Source organism: Equus przewalskii, chromosome 17 (genome assembly GCF_037783145.1).
Source record: "Equus przewalskii isolate Varuska chromosome 17, EquPr2, whole genome shotgun sequence".
Lineage (NCBI taxonomy): Eukaryota > Metazoa > Chordata > Mammalia > Perissodactyla > Equidae > Equus > Equus przewalskii.
In genome coordinates, this window is record NC_091847.1 from 2,548,403 (window position 1) to 2,565,846 (window position 17,444).

The window sequence follows — 17,444 nt, forward strand, 5'->3', positions numbered from 1 at the left end:
CACAGGGGGTTAATACTGTTGACACAAATAATCCATAATCAATTTATAAATCACAATTGGGGTGAGTTTGTTATATGAGCCAGGTTGAGGCCTAGAGCCGGGAGAAACTACCTTCACCAAGGAAGGAAGCTCTCCAAAGAAGGGTATACAGAGTGTTATATACTGTCTTGGCACAAAGAACATACATCACATATGACAGGAATCTCTCTTTTACTGCTGTCAAAAGATGCTAGCACAGCAGGTCAGTGGTCACAAGATCAGCACCGCAGGTCGGTGGTCAGCAGGTCAGTGGTCATGAGATGAGATAAAGCAGGTCAGTCATTAATCCTTAGTTTTGGGGAAGAGATGCTTATCCTTAAAGAAATGCCGATATGGGAGGAGGCAACATCCCTATCTTTGAGGGCATCACTCTTGGCTCTGGGACATTGTAGATGTTTAAAGCAGGTGTGCAATGCACGCTCAACAGGCCACATCAGGCCTTTCCAGAAAAACAAGTTCAGGCCAATTGGTTTTAAACCAAATGGCTTCCTCACATACTCCAGTACATCCTATTGCTTTTCATTTATTTGTCAATCACATTAATATTTAAAGAACTATTAAAAATAAAGAGATAGACACCTCAATAGAAAAATAAATTAAGCAACTGAATGAGTAATTTGCAAAATAAGAAAAACAAATGGTCAAAAAGAGAAAAAAGTTCATTTTAATTAGTGACTGAATAAATGCAAATTGGAACAATAGTGAGATACCATTTTTCACATGTCAACCTCCTACAGCTTAAAAATAACAATAGTCGTCCAAGCAATGGCTGCCTGTTCAGCATCCTCCACACGCAGGATCAATGGGAGCTGTATGCAACCCTGGGAGTTGGAATCCAGAGGTGAATTGACAGTCTCTGCCCTTAGGCCCTAAGGACCTAGTGTGCGCGAGACAAGGTGACAAGTGTTAGGGAGAAATATAAGGGAAAGTAAGGTGGCTAGGAAGTAACAGGGAAGAGGGGATGGCTCTGTTCCCTAAGATGAACAGGCAAGGCAATTCTAATCAAACAGTATCTGAACAGAGACCTGAAGAAAGTGAGAGCTGTTCGGATGTCTGGGGGAAAACGTTTCAGGTGGAGGAATCAGCAAGTCAAAGGCCCTCGAGGGGAGAGCACGCTGCGCACACTCAGGACAACAGTGGGGAAGCCACCCCATCTGGACAGAGGGGAGCATGCAATGATAGGGTCAGAGGCCCGGTATTCCTGGAGACTAGCATTCTCACACACTGCTTGCAGAAGTATTCACTGGTGAACCTTCTGGAAGGACGACTTGACAATGTTTATCAAAAGCCTTAAACCACACATATCCTCTCACTCCAAAATTCAAAATTTCTGAATTTATCCTGAGGCAATAACCAGATGAGCGCACAAAGATATACATACAAAAATGTTCATCACAGCATTATTTACAACTTGAAAAAGGTAACCTAAATTTTCAACATTTGTGATTATTGAAATTGTGATATATTCATACAATGGAATTCTACACAGTCATTAAGAATAATGATATATTTGTCCATTTCTTGACAAGGAAAGATGGTCACAACAGGTTTTAAAATGAAAAAGTAGGTCATAGAATGGTATGTATTCTACAATTACATTTTAGCTAAAATGCTTGCTCACATGCACTTGCACACATAGAACCACGTCTGGAAAGACCAATACCGGGATGTTAATGGTAGAGTCATCTGGGCAGTGGGATTGCAGTAATTTTTATCTTTTTAATGAATAATGTGTTTCATTTTTTTTGCAATCACCATGTATTACTTATGTAATAAATAATGCTGTTGAAATCAAATGGCACACCAATGATAAAGGGAAATTTTTTTTAAAAACAGTAAGAACAGTCTTAGGGAAACGCAAAGGAAAAGAAGGCAGGGCTCTCTGTCTGCTGTTACGAACTTTTTTCTGTCTTTCATTTTCACAAGCTTAATTACAATGTCTTGACATGAATTTCTTTGGGCTTATCCTGTTGGTGGCTCACTCAGCTTCTTGAATCTGTAGGTTTATGTATTTTGCCAAATCTGAGATATTTTCAGTCATTATTTCTCCAAGTCCTCTTTCAGTCGCACTCTCCTCCTCCAGCTGGATTCCGATGACACATAACACAATTGATGGATCTCCTGTTGTCCCATGGGCCCCTTGTTTCTAATCTATTTTCTCCCTGATGCTCAGATTGGGTGGACTCTATGGTTCTGTCCTCAAGTTCACTGATTTTCTATCCTCTGTCGTCTCCACTCTATTACCGAGCCCAACCACTGGGCTTTTTTAAAAAACTTCTGTTATTGTATTTTTCAGGTATAGTTTTTATAACTTGTTTCTTTGCTGAGATTTTCTATTTTTTAATTTGTTTCAAGAGAATTTGTAATTGCTTGTTGAAGCATTTTCATGATGGTTACTTTAAAACCCTTGCTAGATAATCCCGACATCTAATTCATCTCTGGGTTGGCATTAATCGATTTTCTTTTCATATTCAGGTTGTGATTTTCCTGGTTCACCGTAAGATGGGCAATTTTTTGTTGGACTTCTGACATATTTGCTACTATGTCTGGAGACTGTGCGCGCGGCCATACGTTTTATTTTAGCAGCCAGTCACCAGTTGAGGGTTAGCACACAGGTTCTGGCCTGCTTTGCAGTGTGTTTCCGAGGAGAATCTCATTGTCAGGGCCTCACAGCATATCTTGGTCCATCTCTTGTGGCTGGGGCTCCCACTGGCCCCTGCTGATGCCTGCGGGGCAGATGGGATTCCCCAGGCCCAGCCTCCTGGTGCCTCTAGGTAGGTGGAGGGATTCGCCAACCCCCAGGGGAGGAGGCAGGCCCAGCAGGGAAGGAGAACACTGCCCCCGGCCACTTACTGCCGTCAGACCTCGCACCAACCCTGCTGCTGCTGCTGCTCCGCTCACCTGTTTTCAGCAGCACTGCCGGTCCACGGGGTGGGGGGGTGGGGCATGGGGTGGGAATGAGCCCGCCTGGGGCTCCTCAAGCAGCTCCTTGGGGCTCGGGAAGTGCCAGGCCTGGGTCCCTCCTTCTGTCAGGTGGGGTCTGCAAGCAGCCCTGCCACTGTGCTGTTCCTCCAGTCCCAGGGTCTCACGCCAGCATGCCGTCCTCTTCCACCTTCCAGAGTCCTCTGTGGGCCGTCTCCTGTGCCATCTCCAGGGTCCGTAGCTGTGCTCAGCAGGGAGGAGCAGGGAGGGCAGGTCTGTGCCACCTCGTCCAGCCCAGCAGTTGAAACACTGCTTTTTATTTCTCTGTCTGCTCCAATCTGCTCGGACAGACCCGTCCAAGGGTTACCACAGACAAAACCCGAGAGTCGCATCCAGTCATTCCAGTCTGACCCAATAATTAAGGCTTTATTTCATTTCTCAGCTTCCGTCTATGAAAAGTTTAAATTCACACAGAGGTAGAGAGGGTGGCAGAATGAACCCGCAGCCGCTCCTCCCCGCATCAGCAGTTAGCAGCCCTCGCCCCACTGGAGCATTTTAAAGCACATTCCGTAAGTGCTTCAGATTTTGTCCAACCAGGAGGGATCTTCAAACCCTCTCTTTGGACAGCCCGGTCCCTACTTGTACAGATCAAGTAAATGTTTGGCCTTTCAGGATTCTGAATTCTTTAGGAGTCCAGAGGCCCCAAGAGCAGGAGGGCAGGTGAGAGCCGTGAGAGATGGGCTGGCTGCCGGGCGTGAGCTGGCCGCTGCCCAGTATTGCCGGCTGGTAGAGGCCGCGGGCATGCACCGGCAGAGGCCTTGCTGCAGCCCCCAGACCTGGCTGGCAAGGGTTTAGCCTGGTGCGGGGGCGGGGGGCCAGCACACAGGGAGCCACCCTGCCCCAGGATCGGTTGAGTTCTGCGTCCCTACTTGGGGCACAGCGAGCCTCTGGGCCCCATCTTAGCCAGCAAGAAAGCAAAGCCTGCCTGGGAGAACACACAGCCCGTCCACGCTCCTGACCGTGTGGCCTACCATGTCTGTCCTGCTGGGGCCTCCCTCTGTGGGCAGAGGCTGCCCTGCAGAGCAGACTCCACCCAGAAGCTCCAAGGGGGTTGGGCCACCACTGACAGTGCTGTGTTCAAGAACTTCTATCTTCAAATGTTAAGAGAGAAAAGATCTAGAAAATCTTTGACTCTCAACAAAGCCTGCCTTTCAAGCCTACTGGCCAGGTGCAAACTCAGAAGGCCTGATTTGGAATTCTGAAGCTGAAGGTTCGCTCGTGCAAGCCCAAACCACGGGGGCGAATGGACGCCTCCAGCAGGAGAGGGAGTGGCCAGGCTGGGAGATGCAAATGAGACGGTGTACTAACATATTTCAAAAAACATTACTCCCACAAAAAAGTGAAGAAGGCTGTGTGAGGGAAATAGGGAGCTTAGAGGCACAGGCAGGAGGGTCCCAGGGTGGGAACACAGAAGCCCCAAACCCTGCCAGGCCAGGGAGAGTCGGGCCAAGCCAGGGATAGCGGAGGCCTGGACTCTGCCCCAGAACTGGGTTCTCAGGTTCCCCAAGAGCTGGGCTGTTGGGAAGAGGGAGGGTGGAGAGGACCCTCAGTCAAGGCTCTCGCCAGGCAGGGGACAGTGTAACCTTGGCCAAGTCACTTACATTTGCTCAGCCTCAATCTCCCCACCTGTGATGGGGGAATGATGCCCAATGGGCAGCTGAGAGAGCTGAATAAAATAATGCCCAGAGGAGCCCAGCACAGGGCTTGACGTTAACACAGTGCTTCCTGCGGATCAGCAGTATCTTTAGCCCTTTACACGCGCCGGCTCACTTACTCCTTACGCTCACCTGATGAAGCAGTCCTACTATGATCCTCATCTTACGGATGAGAAAACCGAGGCTCAGAGAGGTTAACTTACCGCTAACTCACACAGCTGGTTAGACAGAGCTGGGATGGGAACACAGCACCCTCCCTCCCAACAGCCCCAGGAGTTGCTGTTTCGTGAGGCCGAGGCCCAGACTCTCCTCTTTGGTCCCCAGCCCAGGTGAGCTTCAAGGGACCAGCGTGAGGAGGGAAGGAGCACCCCAAGCTCCAGCGACCCAAAAGCCAAAGTCAGGCAGCAAACAGCCACACGGAGGCCCTGGCTGCCCGTGGTGAGCGGGGCACTGAAGGCAGCTCAGAGCAGCCCCTTCCCCTACCCTCTCCCCCTGGAGGCAGAGGCCTCCTCCCCCAGTGCCTCGCCCCCAGCTGGCCCCCAGGCCTTGGCAGTGACGTGGCCTCCCTGATCTCGACTTCCTCATCGGTCAGGAGGGGCTGCAAGCAGAACTGCCCATGGAGCCAATTAAAGCGCCTGAGAAGCCCTTCACCAGCACCAGCCAGGAGGCTGGTTCTTGTCACAGATGAGCATGGGGCTCTGCCTGAGCTGGGCTCACCATCCCACTGCCCAAGGGGAGCCCCCTTGCCAGAAGCCATGCGGACAGGGCCACAGCAGGGCCTTATAACCAGCCCAGGCCGTCAGGCCAGTGGACACCCTGGTGTACCCCACACTGCAGTGTGATGTGCCCCATAGCTGTGGGATTGAAGCAGCTGTGCTGCCGTGGGCAGCCTCCCTGCATGCCACCACCCTTCTGTGGAGCCCAGAGAGCTCCCCCACCCCAACCCGCTGCTCAGAACCCCAGGCTGTCCGGGCCTGCGTCTAGTCACCACAGAGGGTCCTCTTTAAAGGCGGGAGGTTAGAAGAGATGGGACAGAAAGGAACAGCAAGAACATTCCCATCTGGAGCAAAGAGAAATGTGGTCACTGTAGAGCTGGGAGAAAGCGCCGTGGCCATCCTGTGGTGGCCAGCCAGGTCCGCAGGCACTGGGGGACGGGGACAGGGACGGGGTGGGGGGCGGAGGGCGCCTTCTAGGCCCTGGTCTCCAGGACGGACAGCCCCTCCCCACAGTGCCGCTGGGGCAGGCAGGTCACACAGGCAGAAGCACTGGGGCCGCTGGCGCCGGGACCCCCTCTGAAACCAGGCCTTCTCCAAAGCCGCCAGTCCCAGCTCCGTGCACCTGCCGGGGCCCGGACCCCCCTGAAGGTCCTGTGGCCCTACCCAGGAAGGGCACTTCTGTCAGAAAACCAACCGACGGGTGCGCCGACTTTCACCTATCAGGAGGGCGAATCTCAGTAACAGTCAGGAGGCATGAGTCAGAGTGGGGGTGCCGGGCGGCTGTCTTCCAGGAAGGGCTGCAGTGGAGAAAAGGGGGGAAGGCACCGGAGTGAGTTCTAGAGAGAAAGGCGTGGACGGGGCAGGACACCCGGGAGTGGGACCAGCTGGGGACAGGAAACAGAGGAAGAGGCATGAGGTGGTCACAAACCCCAACAAGGAGCTGAGGCTGCTGACCGCGCCCCCACCCCCTCCCCCCAGCTTGGAAAGGCATCAGGGCCCTGGACGGGCCCTCCTTCATCCCACAGCCTGGGGCTTCAGGGAGCCAGGGCGGGGCAGCGGCAGCAAGTGCCCAAGGCCCTGGCGGCTTACGTCAGTCTGTTCCACCCAACCCCCAAAAGGGTCCTATTCCCCCCAGGGAACATTCCCACCAGTGCCTCTTCCTGAAGCGCCCCCACGGCACTCCCTGGCAGCTCCCCCCACCCCAGTGGGTTGGGGCCCTTTCTTGGCAGATAAAACAATGACATAGATCTGGGGTGAGGTCCCGCCGGGAGCTGGACACAGCACAGACACTTCTCACCTCACCCTGCCTGTGACGCAGGCTCAGCGCCACGGAATTTCTGAAGGCGCGTCCCCGAGAAGTTCCGCGATGACGAGGAGGGCACTGCCCTCAGGACAACACTGTGCCCCTCCATGCAGCCCCAAGCTGGCAGAACCCGCGCCTGCCCGTTCCGGCCCTGCCCTGTCAACAACCTGGTCAGCAGGGACGCCCCCGGGGAAGAGGCTGGCCTTCACTGCTCTCTGCGTCCAGGTGGGGAGGGGGACCCAGGACACGGCCTCCACCACAGCAGGAGGGGTCCCCGCCACCCACCATCAGCCCCCTTTACACAGGAGGCACGCGGGCTAGAGAGGGCCAGGCCGAGCTCCGAGGGGTGAGTGGTCACCCAGGCCAGGCCGGCCACACCAGTTTCCCCATGGGCCACAACTGGGTCCCACACCTCAGCTCTTGGGGGGTGGGAGATCAGAGCCACGCTGTTTCCACCTGAACTGCTCAGGTTCACTCATCTGTTGAGACTCCCACCTTCTTCCCAAAAGGATGCAAGCAGGCCTTACAACCCAGCCGGAGAGGACAGGAAGAGCGAAGAGGAGAACAGCAATGGGGCCAGAGTGCTCAGCAAGGCGCCCGCAGGGCCCTGCTCAGGGTGCTCCGCAGTCAGGACAGGCAGAGGGAACGAGGGACGGCCGGCCCCTCCACATTCAGGAGGTAGGGCAGCAGGCGTCCCAGTGGCCCTGGTGGCCTCTTCACGCCTGAGTCCTTCGACCCACGGACGGCTGCTCTGGGGAGACCTTGGGCAGGCCTCTGTGCGGGGCCGGAGCAGAAGAACGGGGCCCCCCGCAGAGCCTGCAGTGCCAGCGGCTGCTGCGGGGAGCGGCCAGGCCGGGGCGCAGCTCTGCGGTGGGAGGGAGCGGGTGGGAGGGCTCCCTGGAGGAGGAGGCCTCAGACAGGAGGGCGGGGCCCCCCTCGGACCCCGGGGCTGGGGGGGAGGAGGGCAAATGCACGAGGCGGCAAGCGCGCAGAGCCCAGGGGAGATGTGCTCCTCCGGGCCCGGCCCCGCGGGGTCAGGGCAGCCGCTCGTCCCCAGGCGGCCCCGCGGGCGTCTAACCGCAGGCGACGCCGATCCGCCATCCGGAGTCCCCTTTAAAAGTTTGTCCTTAAACAAACCGCTCTCCGCCCGCCGTAGGAAGCGGGGCCGTCCCCGACGAAGCGCTGAGGACAGCGGGCCCCGCGCCCCCCACCCCTTCGGAAACAACAATGGGCGGCCGGCGACAGAGAACCGGGGCCCGAGCATGGAAACCCCCCGCCCGGCAGTGTCGGCGGCGGCGCGGGCCCGCTGCTGCCCCCGCGCGCCCCTCCGCGGCACTGCGCGCCCGGCCGAGGGCGCCGCGGTTGATCTCCTGGTTCTCAGACCCTGAGGACGCACGGCGGCGAGGGCGGGAAAGCTTGCGTTGGGGTTCTGAGACTATTTTCGGTTCAAAGGAAATTACATGTCATTCCTAAAGCCGAAATCTTATCGTGGCTTGCACTTTCCCGAAGCAGAAGCACAATGACTTGTTTTTATGTGATCATCTCATTCTACCACTAGCTATGTTCTTTTCTTTTTCTTCCACATGGAGTCAGAGATCATAGCTAAAGAAATTATGAAGTGGATATTCAGGGGACAAAGACAGTCACGGAGCAAAGAGCTGCGATTGCTTTTTCCTGGACTCTGAAATCACTCAGGGCTGGGCCCTGCCTTCACCAAACAATTGGCCCTCCTTATATTCACATACAAACTTAGGGCTGTGGGGAGCCTTGGCTCCTGGGCAGATCCAGTAGGGAGAGGAAGGAAGCACAGAGCAAAGAGGACCTACTGAGTGCCAGGTGCTTGGCTGTGCTCTGCCCTCACTTGAAATCCACACCTGCCCTATACTGTGCATGTTTCCGCCAATTTTTTGCGGGAGGACACTGAAGGCCCCACACAGGGAGCAGCTTGAGGAAAGCTGCCCAGCCAGCAAGGGGTGGTCTGCATTCCACCCTGCTCCCAAATGTAGACTGCCTCAGTGAAGCAGCTTGACTCAGGATTCGTGCTTCATCTGACTCGACTTTGAGATACAAGAAGCTCACCTAAAGCCATGGGGTCTCACAGTGCATGCGCCACACTTCAAGGGGAAAACTGAATAAAGGCCTGTAGCCAACCAAGAAGATTTTCTTCCTTCTGAGAGAATTCTGGAAAGAAAGGGCTTCCTGGCTAACTAGGGGTTCCCTAGCAGCCGTTCTGGCAGGTACGAAGCTGGATTAAGCCGCTTCCCTGGGAAAGCCGTTTATCCCCCGGTCAGGCCGCTCTGGCTCCCCTCAAAGCCCATGGAAGGGGCAGCCACCGAGTGGGGTCCCTGTGCTAGGCCCTGCTTCCTTGTCTGGGCCTCAGTTTCCCCACTGGGAAAGTGAGATTGTCACAAGACAGAGCCACAGGCCGAGCAGAGATGGTTCTGGCTCAAGCTGGCCCTTGAACAGCCTGGACCCACGTTCCTACCTGGCAGCAGGGATCTTCATCCAGGCCTTCTCACTGCCCCCGACCCCAGCCTTGGCCGCTGGCCTGGGGGAGCTGAGGGGAGTGCAAGCGTGGGTGAGGGCCGGCTCTGGAGCCAGCCAGCCCAGGATCAGAAGCCCAGCTCTGCTGACCCATGAGTGAGAGGAGCTGGGCCAGCCCTGGAGGGCCCCGTGGGCTCCAGCTGGGCCCAGACACCCAGGGCCGAGGCAGGGTGCCCACTGGGGAGGCTCCTGCTCAGGCTTCATCCACTCTGCTCTCGGGGCAGGAAAAGGAAGCACCAGAGGGAGGGGACCAGCGGCCAGCCACACGACCTTGGCCAGGGTCTTCGCCGTCTGAGGCTCAGTTCTCTCTTCCATACAATAGTTATCACAGTCTACCCCAAAAGCCTGCTGATGGGAGTGGAAATGGTGCAGCCACGATGCCTGGCACCCGGCAGTTCTGGGTAAAAATGTGCCTTAATTATGATTTACCACTCCGTAGAGGATTGTCATCTGGGTAAAGACACTTAAGGGGGTGACCCAGGGCAGCTCTGCCCACCAGGTCTGGGCTGCTGCCTCAAGGCCCATGAAGGATGACAATCCCGAACTCAGCCGGAAAAGGGGTTGAGCGACTGCAGGCAGAGGCGGGCAGCTCCAGGCACAGGGCGTGCCAGCCTAGTCCTGGCAGAGTGAGTCATCACTGGGAAGTCCGGCCTCCCCAGGCCAGGGACGCCTTAAGGCAGCTACAGGCGGAGCTTTGGGGCCCTAGGGCACACGCCTGGCCTGCTCTGGGTCGCCCCCTCCTGCGCTCAGGGCCCTGTGCTCCCCTGTCCACAGTGGGTGTGCCTCAGCCCCTTTTGGAAATGGCATGCTCCCCTCTTGGCTGGGTTTTGCGGTGTTAGAGGTCGTCTTTCCAGTTCTCCAGGTTTGCTTCCAGGAGGGCTTTCTGGTGTGATTTTATGTATTTTTAACAATTATAATTGACACGATAAACCCTCACAAACCCTCCCCTACCCCATACTTTCAGGACCCCCAACAGAAGGAAACCAGGGAGCCCCTGGCAGAGGGTGACGGGGGCGTTTGAACCCAGGCTGTCAGCCGGCCTGCCTCCCAGAGGCCACTCCAGCCTGCGTCAAAATACTAAGATCCCCTCGCGCCTCTGGCCCCTCACGTCAGGGCAGGGTGGGGTCAGGGCAGGGTGGCGTGGGTACGGGCCCCGGACCTTCTGACCCAGCCACCAAAGCCAGAAGTGGGAATTTCTTTGTGGACTCTCACAATTTCAAATACTATTGGCTCCAGTTTCATAACTTTTTCATTGGGGTTATAATAAACACAGACAAAAACCGCACATTGGCTGAAATGACTTTCAAAGAAGGAGGGACCCCATACAGCCAGGCCGAAGGCCTCTGCGGAAACTTCCGCTTCTCCCCACTACGGGCTCGGCGTAGCTGCGCGCCCCCGACTCCCCCTCCCTGGCCGGCCGCGACTGCTCCCGCCCCCACCGCCCCCAGGGCCCTGCAAGTCCAGCCGGGCCCCCTCGCGTTTGGAACTTCCGAGCGCCCAGTGTGCAAGGTCAACGCCTTTCGGGGTTACTGCACCCGCAGCCGGGACGTGGGGGAGGGGACCCGGGCCCCCAGAGGCGCCAGCCGCCGCTCGCCCTCCTCCAGCCCAGAGGGCCCGCCCGCGCCGGCTCAGCGTCTCCGCAGGCCTCCCCACGCCTCTGCGGACGGGAATCCGCGCGCGGCCCGCCTCGGAGAGGCCTCGCCACGGCCCGAGACCCGGCCCCGGCGCCCAGCACCGGCCTGGGGCCCCGGGCTCTGGGGAGGAGCCGAGGGCCGGCGCGGGCGGCGACGGCAAGAGGCGCCGCGGGGGCGGGCCGGGGGCGGGCCGGGGCGGGGCGGCGGCGACTGCGGAGACGCGGCGGCGCGCGGGGCGGCGCAGAGCGTTCTCGGCGCGGAGCGGAGCGCGGTGGCCGGCGCGGGGCCGCAGGGGGCGCGGGCCGGGGCCGGGGCCGAGCCGGAGCCGGGGCCGAGCCCGGGGCGGCCGGGGAGCCGGGGCCGGGCGGAGAGCAGCCATGGCGCCGCGCAGGGCCGGGGCGCGCGCCGCTGCGGGCGGCCAGGGCGCCGAGTAGTCGGGCCGGGCCGGAGCGCGGGCGGCGGTGGCGGCGGAGGCAGCTGCGCCCGCGCCCCCCGCCTCCCAGGCCCCGCGCCCGGGCTGCCGGCGATGGTGACACATGCGGCGGCGGCGCGCCGGCGGCAGGACCATGGTTGAGCGCGCCAGCAAGTTCGTGCTGGTGGTGGCGGGCTCGGCGTGCTTCATGCTCATCCTGTACCAGTACGCGGGCCCGGGGCTGAGCCTGGGCGCGCCCGGCGGCCGCGCGCCGCCCGACGACCTGGACCTCTTCCCCACGCCCGACCCGCACTACGAGAAGAAGTACTACTTCCCGGTGCGCGAGCTGGAGCGCTCGCTGCGCTTCGACATGAAGGGCGACGACGTGATCGTCTTCCTGCACATCCAGAAGACGGGCGGCACCACCTTCGGCCGCCACCTCGTGCAGAACGTGCGCCTCGAGGTGCCCTGTGACTGCCGGCCCGGCCAGAAGAAGTGCACCTGCTACCGACCCAACCGCCGCGAGACCTGGCTCTTCTCCCGCTTCTCCACGGGCTGGAGCTGCGGGCTGCACGCCGACTGGACCGAGCTCACCAACTGCGTGCCCGGCGTGCTGGACCGCCGCGACCCCGCCGCGCTGCGCACGCCCAGGTGAGCGCCCGTCGCGTGGCCGCGCTGTCGGGCCGAGGTGGTGGGTCCCAGCTCGCGGCTGCTCCCCCGGGCCCGGCCTGCCCTCCCTGCCCTCTTCTCCTGCCCTCTTGGGCGTCCCCCCCCCCCACCACCTCCCCGCGCCGCAGAGCCTCTGGACCCACTCCTGACCTGCTGGGCGCCCGAGGCCCCCAGTTCATCTCCTTGGGCCCGCTGTCACCCCTGCCCTCTAACGTCGCTCTCACCTCCTCCGTGCCTCTGCTGTCCCCACCGCCCGCCAGGCTCCGTAGTGCCTGGGCTGCCCCCGGTCACCGCCCACTGTCCTCGGACCTGCACCTGCCGGTATGGGTCCGGGCTGGCCTTCGGTGGTCTGGCGGGAAAGCGGGGTCCCGTGCGTGTGTAGGCCACCTGGAGCGTTCGCCTCCCTGCGCGGCTCCCTTACCCAGAGCGGAAGTGAGGGGAGGGCTGGGCCTCGCCCCCTCACCTGGGGCCCCCGCGGGGAGGAGCTGCCGGCGCAGGGGCTGGCTCTGCCCGCCGTGTGCGCAGGTAGAACAAAGGCCGGAGTGTGACCTGGGGCAGGGGGAGGCAGAGCTGCCTGCCGTCGTAGTTGGGCCAGAACCAGGTGCAAGCCTGCTGTGAGAGAGGGACGAAAGCCGGCCAGCAGCAGCTGGTCGGGGGCACCTGTGCAGCCAGACACCTTCCCTGGGGCTCCCTTGTCTGTGCAGGTGGGGCACAGGACTGTCTCGTGTGTGAGGCAGCTCTCTTGGGAATCACTTTGTAGCCAGAACCGGAGCAGTGCTGGGTTTCGGGTGGTTAAAAGTTGGGGTTCTTTTCCTCTTGGCGGCGGTGGTGCTCTATGGGCCCTCTCCCGAGGCTGGCTGGGCTGCGGAGGGCCGGAAGGGACGTCTTCTGTGTGCCTCTGCTTTATCTTCTGTATTGGCCTTAGCACTGCATCTGCAGACAGGCTGGGATTGGGGGAGCTGGTGTGACCCACATCCTGGTTCTCCTCACCGCCACTGTTTGGGGTCAGGAACGTGCAGGGTCTCTGTGCGTTTGTTTGGGGGATACAGCTCAGGTGTCTGGCCAGTTCATAGCTGAACGTGGTCCGCGGCGTTGCTGTGCCGGCTGAGCCCTTTCCTGTGGTCTTTCCCAGACTGTCAGGAAATTGAGGCCCCACAGCTGGGGGTGGGGGGGGCATCCCACTATGCCTTGTTTCCCAGCCTGCACCCTGCCCCCACCCCAGCAGCTCCCAGCCTGAGGGTGATGTTCCGGGTCCCCCTTAAGGCCACAGTGGTTACAGGTCTGCCTGTCCAGCACCCTTGAAGTATTGCTTCCTGCCCAGGACTGGGTCTGCTCCCACAAGCCCTTTTCTGGTTTAACGCCATCTCTGTTGTCTAGCCACTCTGAGCTAGAATGTGCTGGACCTGGGGCCTTGCAGCCGCCACCCACTCTCCTGCCCACCAGAGCTGTAGGTCTTTGGAACTGGGCACTGACCAACCCCAGTAGGCAAAGTGGGTGCCTCCCTGCCTGCAGGGATGGGTGGGGGGGCACCATCCTGTCTGTCAGAGGGAATTGGTGCAGGAGACCCAGTAGGGGAGAGTGTGCACAACCTGCTCTGGGGGCTGCCAGCAGGCCCAGAGCCTTTGAAGCAGGCTGCCTAGCAGAGGTGGCCTTGGCCCCACTTTTCAGCCATGCCACTCTTACTGCACCCCTGCCTCCTGGGGCTGGTTTTGTCTTTGGGTCACTAGGGGTGAAAGGCCTCTGGCCACCATTCTCTGGAATTTGTCCACCTGAGTAGGAGGCCCAGCTGCCCTCACAGCCAGGAGAGGGAGGACCAGGTGGGGCAGATGGGGCCCCCACCCAGAGTGGGTGTCTGTAGCAGGAACAGAACACGCCATGCCTGGCCAGCCGGATGCCTCTCGCCCCAGGCCTGGAAGTTGCTGAGCTCAACAGCGTGAGGCCAGGTGGAGGAGGGGTTTCCAGGGTCCTCAAGAGACCCTCCCTCTGCTGGCCAATCTGGGAGTGGGGCTGTGCACCAGGCAGGTGACAGAGCTCTGCCCTCTCTGTCACCTGCTCCCACTCTCTTCACTTCTGTTCCAGGCACTCAGCGGGTGGTTTTTGAATGAGCTTCCTCAAGAGGCCAGGGAACCTTGGCTTCGTGCATTTATAAGCCTGTCTGCACTGAGTTTACTTGCTGAATGCTCCCCTAGTCTGGGGCTGGGGCTGGGCCTGGGTGCTGTGGAGGTCCCATCTGCCCAGGGACCCAGCACCTCTCCAAGGCAACAGTGGTAGTGCCGGCATCTGTCTGCTGGATGCCTGGGGTTGCGTGGTGCCTGGTTACAAGAGTCTCAGATGTCACCCTCGCCGTCCTTCCAGCAGGCCCAGGTCCTACCCTCCCCCAACCGTGTGGGTGATAGAGTGACCGCCTGGCTGGTGAACTGAGAAGCAGGTGAACCCGGCTGCGCTAGCTGCCCTGACGGGGCCCTCTGCAGACTGGAGCTGGGGCGAGGACCCTTTCTTCCTCCTCCCTGTGTTCCCGGAGCCAAGCACGCTACGGGGGCTTCAACAACGCCTCCCTGCCGTGGGGGCACTTCTGGAGCCTCTCCACCCAGCTCTCCCAGCTCGGCCGTATTGGGGGGCCTAGGAGTGGGGGGCCTTGTGGTGCGGGAGGTGAGGGTTTTCATGGGGTCTGCGTCTCCGCGCCTCACGTGTCAGCCTAGGTCGTTCTCCGCTGGCCATGCCTTGAGGTGACAGGTGGAGATGGACGGGTGTTCAGCGCCTTCCCGGATCGTGGTTTGGAACTCCTTGCAGCTGTTAGTGCTTCCTGACTTGGAAGTATTGGTAGGTTCCTCTTTTCTTCTGTGTCCGCTGAGGGGGCTGCCACACCTGCTGGCATCAGCTTGTAAGGCCCTCCCCAAGAAGGACTGGCCTTGGAGAGGTGGGGCTGCCCGCGGATGGCCAACTGTTGCAAAGACCCCTCTGGTTAGTGTCTCAGCACCTTGTGCTCCCTGTTGCTGCAGAGTCAGAGGGGTGCTCCCAGAGCCACAGGGTCTCACCCTCATCTTCCTGTCTCCCTGCGGGGGACAGAGAGGAGCAAGGTTAGGGTCTTGCCTAGATTGCCCTGGAATGTCCCTGAAATCGTGTAGCTTTCATTTGGAGCCGCCAAGGGCATTTGGGACCTGAGTGTGGCTTCCAGGCCACCTTTGTTGGAGTCCTGGTCTCAACCCGTGTCTTCTCTGCAGCAGGGCCCCCAGCATCTGTGATGGTGCCCTGTAGAGACTGTGCTTCTTGCAAGAGGCACAGAGCCAAGGAACCCTGGCGTGGATGGCATGTGTCCTCTCAGTCCTGCAGCTTTGTCTCCGGTCTCGCACCCTCTCCACCATCCCGAAGTCCTCTCTGGTTCCAGAAATCTGTTGGTGCTCTTGGCTGAGCCTGTGCTGTCCCCTGCCCAGCATGCCTGCTTCTCCTCCCACTGCTTTGCCAGCTCCTCCTCTCCTTTCAGCCTTAGCTCTGCTGCCCCTTCCTCCAGGAAGCCTTCCCTGGCAGCGTCCTGTTGCCTTAGGTGCCCTTGACTGCTCTCCATCTGCCATCCTGGCATGTCCACAGCGTGTTGGCACTGGCTGGATGCTGAGCGCCTGCTGCCCACATGTTGGCACCAACCAGAACATTTTCCTGGTCCCACAGCCTCTCCAGGAGCTGCTCTCAGCCCCTTCTCCCAACATGTCTCTGGCGAGTCCAGGTCAGGGAGCCAGCCTTGAGTGCAGTGCCAGTCCCAGAGAAGCTTGGGGACTCCGACCAGGTTGGGGCTGACTTAAATTGGAGCGTTTCTGTGGTGCTTGACAAGTTCCAAGTTGCCTTCGTGATCACTTTGTTCTGTACGCTCGAGGGACAAAACCCGCATTAGACCGCAGAGAAGCAGATGTTACAGAGCCCGCGCCTGGGACCCGGGAGCAGGCCCGGCCACCAGAGGGCCTGGTTGAGGTGCCACCATGGCCTGTTTGTCCTGGGGAGGCCTTGGGCTGTGATGAAGGGAATCTGAGGTCAAGCTGTTTAGAATTAGATTTTCAGTAAAAACAAAAACAAAACGTCTTGTTTTTAAGCAAATGCATAAAAAGGCAAGCTTTCAAATGGCATACTGACCATCACTTTTTTATCTGTGCGTGTGAGGAAGACTAATTGAGCTAACATCTGTGCTAATCTTCCCCTTTTTGCTTGAGGAAGATTGTCGCTGAGCCAACATCTGTGCCGATCTTCCTCTTTTTGCTTGAGGAAGATTGTCACTGAGCCAACATCTGTGCCAGTCTTCCTCTGTTTTATGTGGGATGCTGCCACAGCGTGACTTGACAAGCAGTGCCAGGTCCATGCCCAGGATCCAAGCCTGTGAACCCCGGGCTGCTGAATCAGAGCACATGAGCTTAACAGCCACGCCTCCAGGCGGCTTTGCCGAGCGTTGTTGAAGTGGTGCCTGGCTTGTGGGATCCTCGTGCTCTGTAACTTGTGTTGTCTTTACAGCACCACAGAGCTTCCTGTCCTTCCAGGCACTTCACCGGTCAAACCTGGGGCCTCGCACAGGGCGCTGGACCACTGGACCGTGCCGGCCAGCTCTGCTCTAGGGTCTTGTCTGCTCCTGGGTCAGAGAGCCTTTCCCAGTGGGTATAGCTCGCAGCCCTGGGACCCAGGGGCCAGTGCAGCCCATCATCTCTGGGTGGGAGGTTTGAGAGAGCTGGGTGCTGCCCTTGGGGAGTGGCAGATGGTGCGTGAGGTCCTAGCTTTGTCGTCCTTACAGGATCCTGAGTCTTTCTTTCACATCTCTCCCCCCCACCCAGTTTATTTGTTATTGTTGTAAAGTAATGATCAGGGTAGATAATTGGGAGGAAAGTGCAGATGAGAAAAGCAAAGTCACTGTATTCTCCATGCATACTTTTTTTTTTTACTATAAAATTGAAACCATAATATAAGTTCTTCGTAAATGCTGTACACGTCATTAAAAATTCAGTCCTTGAGTGGCCGCGGATGCCGCCCCCTTTGGGAGCGCTGTGCTGGCTCTCTGAGCACGCAGGTCCCCGTTTCTGGCTCTGAGTGGTGCCGCAGTGGACCCCTGGAGTGGAAGGATCTGCGTAGCCTGACTTCTTCGGCGGTTCCTGGGAGCGGGATTCTGAGCTGGGCGCCCTGAGTGTCTCATTGATCTCCATGTCAGCGCTGAACTGCGCCTGAAGGGCTGCGCCTGGGGCGTCCGCTTGTCCGTCCCAGCAGCGCCCTCCTTGCTAGTGCATGTTGGGGTGGGTTTTAAAAGAGTTTACTTTCTTAAATCAGCAGAACATGTCTATCTGTGGTTTTTATCGGAAAGTCCCGCCTAATGAGTGCACTCTTGGAGGTGGCCTGTCACTGTAGAGGGGTTTGGGAGGGGCTGTGCCCGGTCCCCCCAAATGCCTGCCCATCTGGTCACGGGAGTCTGTTTCACCCCCACCCAGGGAGCAGCTCTCTGCCATCTGGGGTCTGAAGGAGACAGGT

General features: G+C 58.7%; 1 protein-coding gene and 1 long non-coding RNA gene across 3 annotated transcripts in view; one reads left to right on the forward strand and one right to left on the reverse strand.

Moving 5' to 3' along the window:
* Window positions 1-680: 680 nt before the first annotated feature.
* On the reverse strand, window positions 681-12,388 carry LOC139076730 (uncharacterized). 2 transcript variants are annotated; one of them, XR_011528624.1, is made up of 2 exons: window positions 12,179-12,388; window positions 681-6,189 (listed from the first exon to the last, which is right to left on the reverse strand). It is a non-coding gene; the product is annotated as an uncharacterized lncRNA (long non-coding RNA). The 2 variants fall into 2 exon arrangements; XR_011528625.1 differs by lacking the exon at window positions 12,179-12,388 and adding an exon at window positions 6,690-8,036.
* HS6ST1 (heparan sulfate 6-O-sulfotransferase 1) overlaps window positions 11,269-17,444 on the forward strand; it is a 46,267-nt gene continuing 40,091 nt past the window's right edge. The window contains exon 1 of the mRNA XM_070580961.1: window positions 11,269-11,936. Within this exon, the coding sequence (XP_070437062.1) occupies window positions 11,410-11,936 (527 nt within the window). The 5' untranslated portion in view covers window positions 11,269-11,409. The remainder of the gene's footprint in view (window positions 11,937-17,444) is intronic.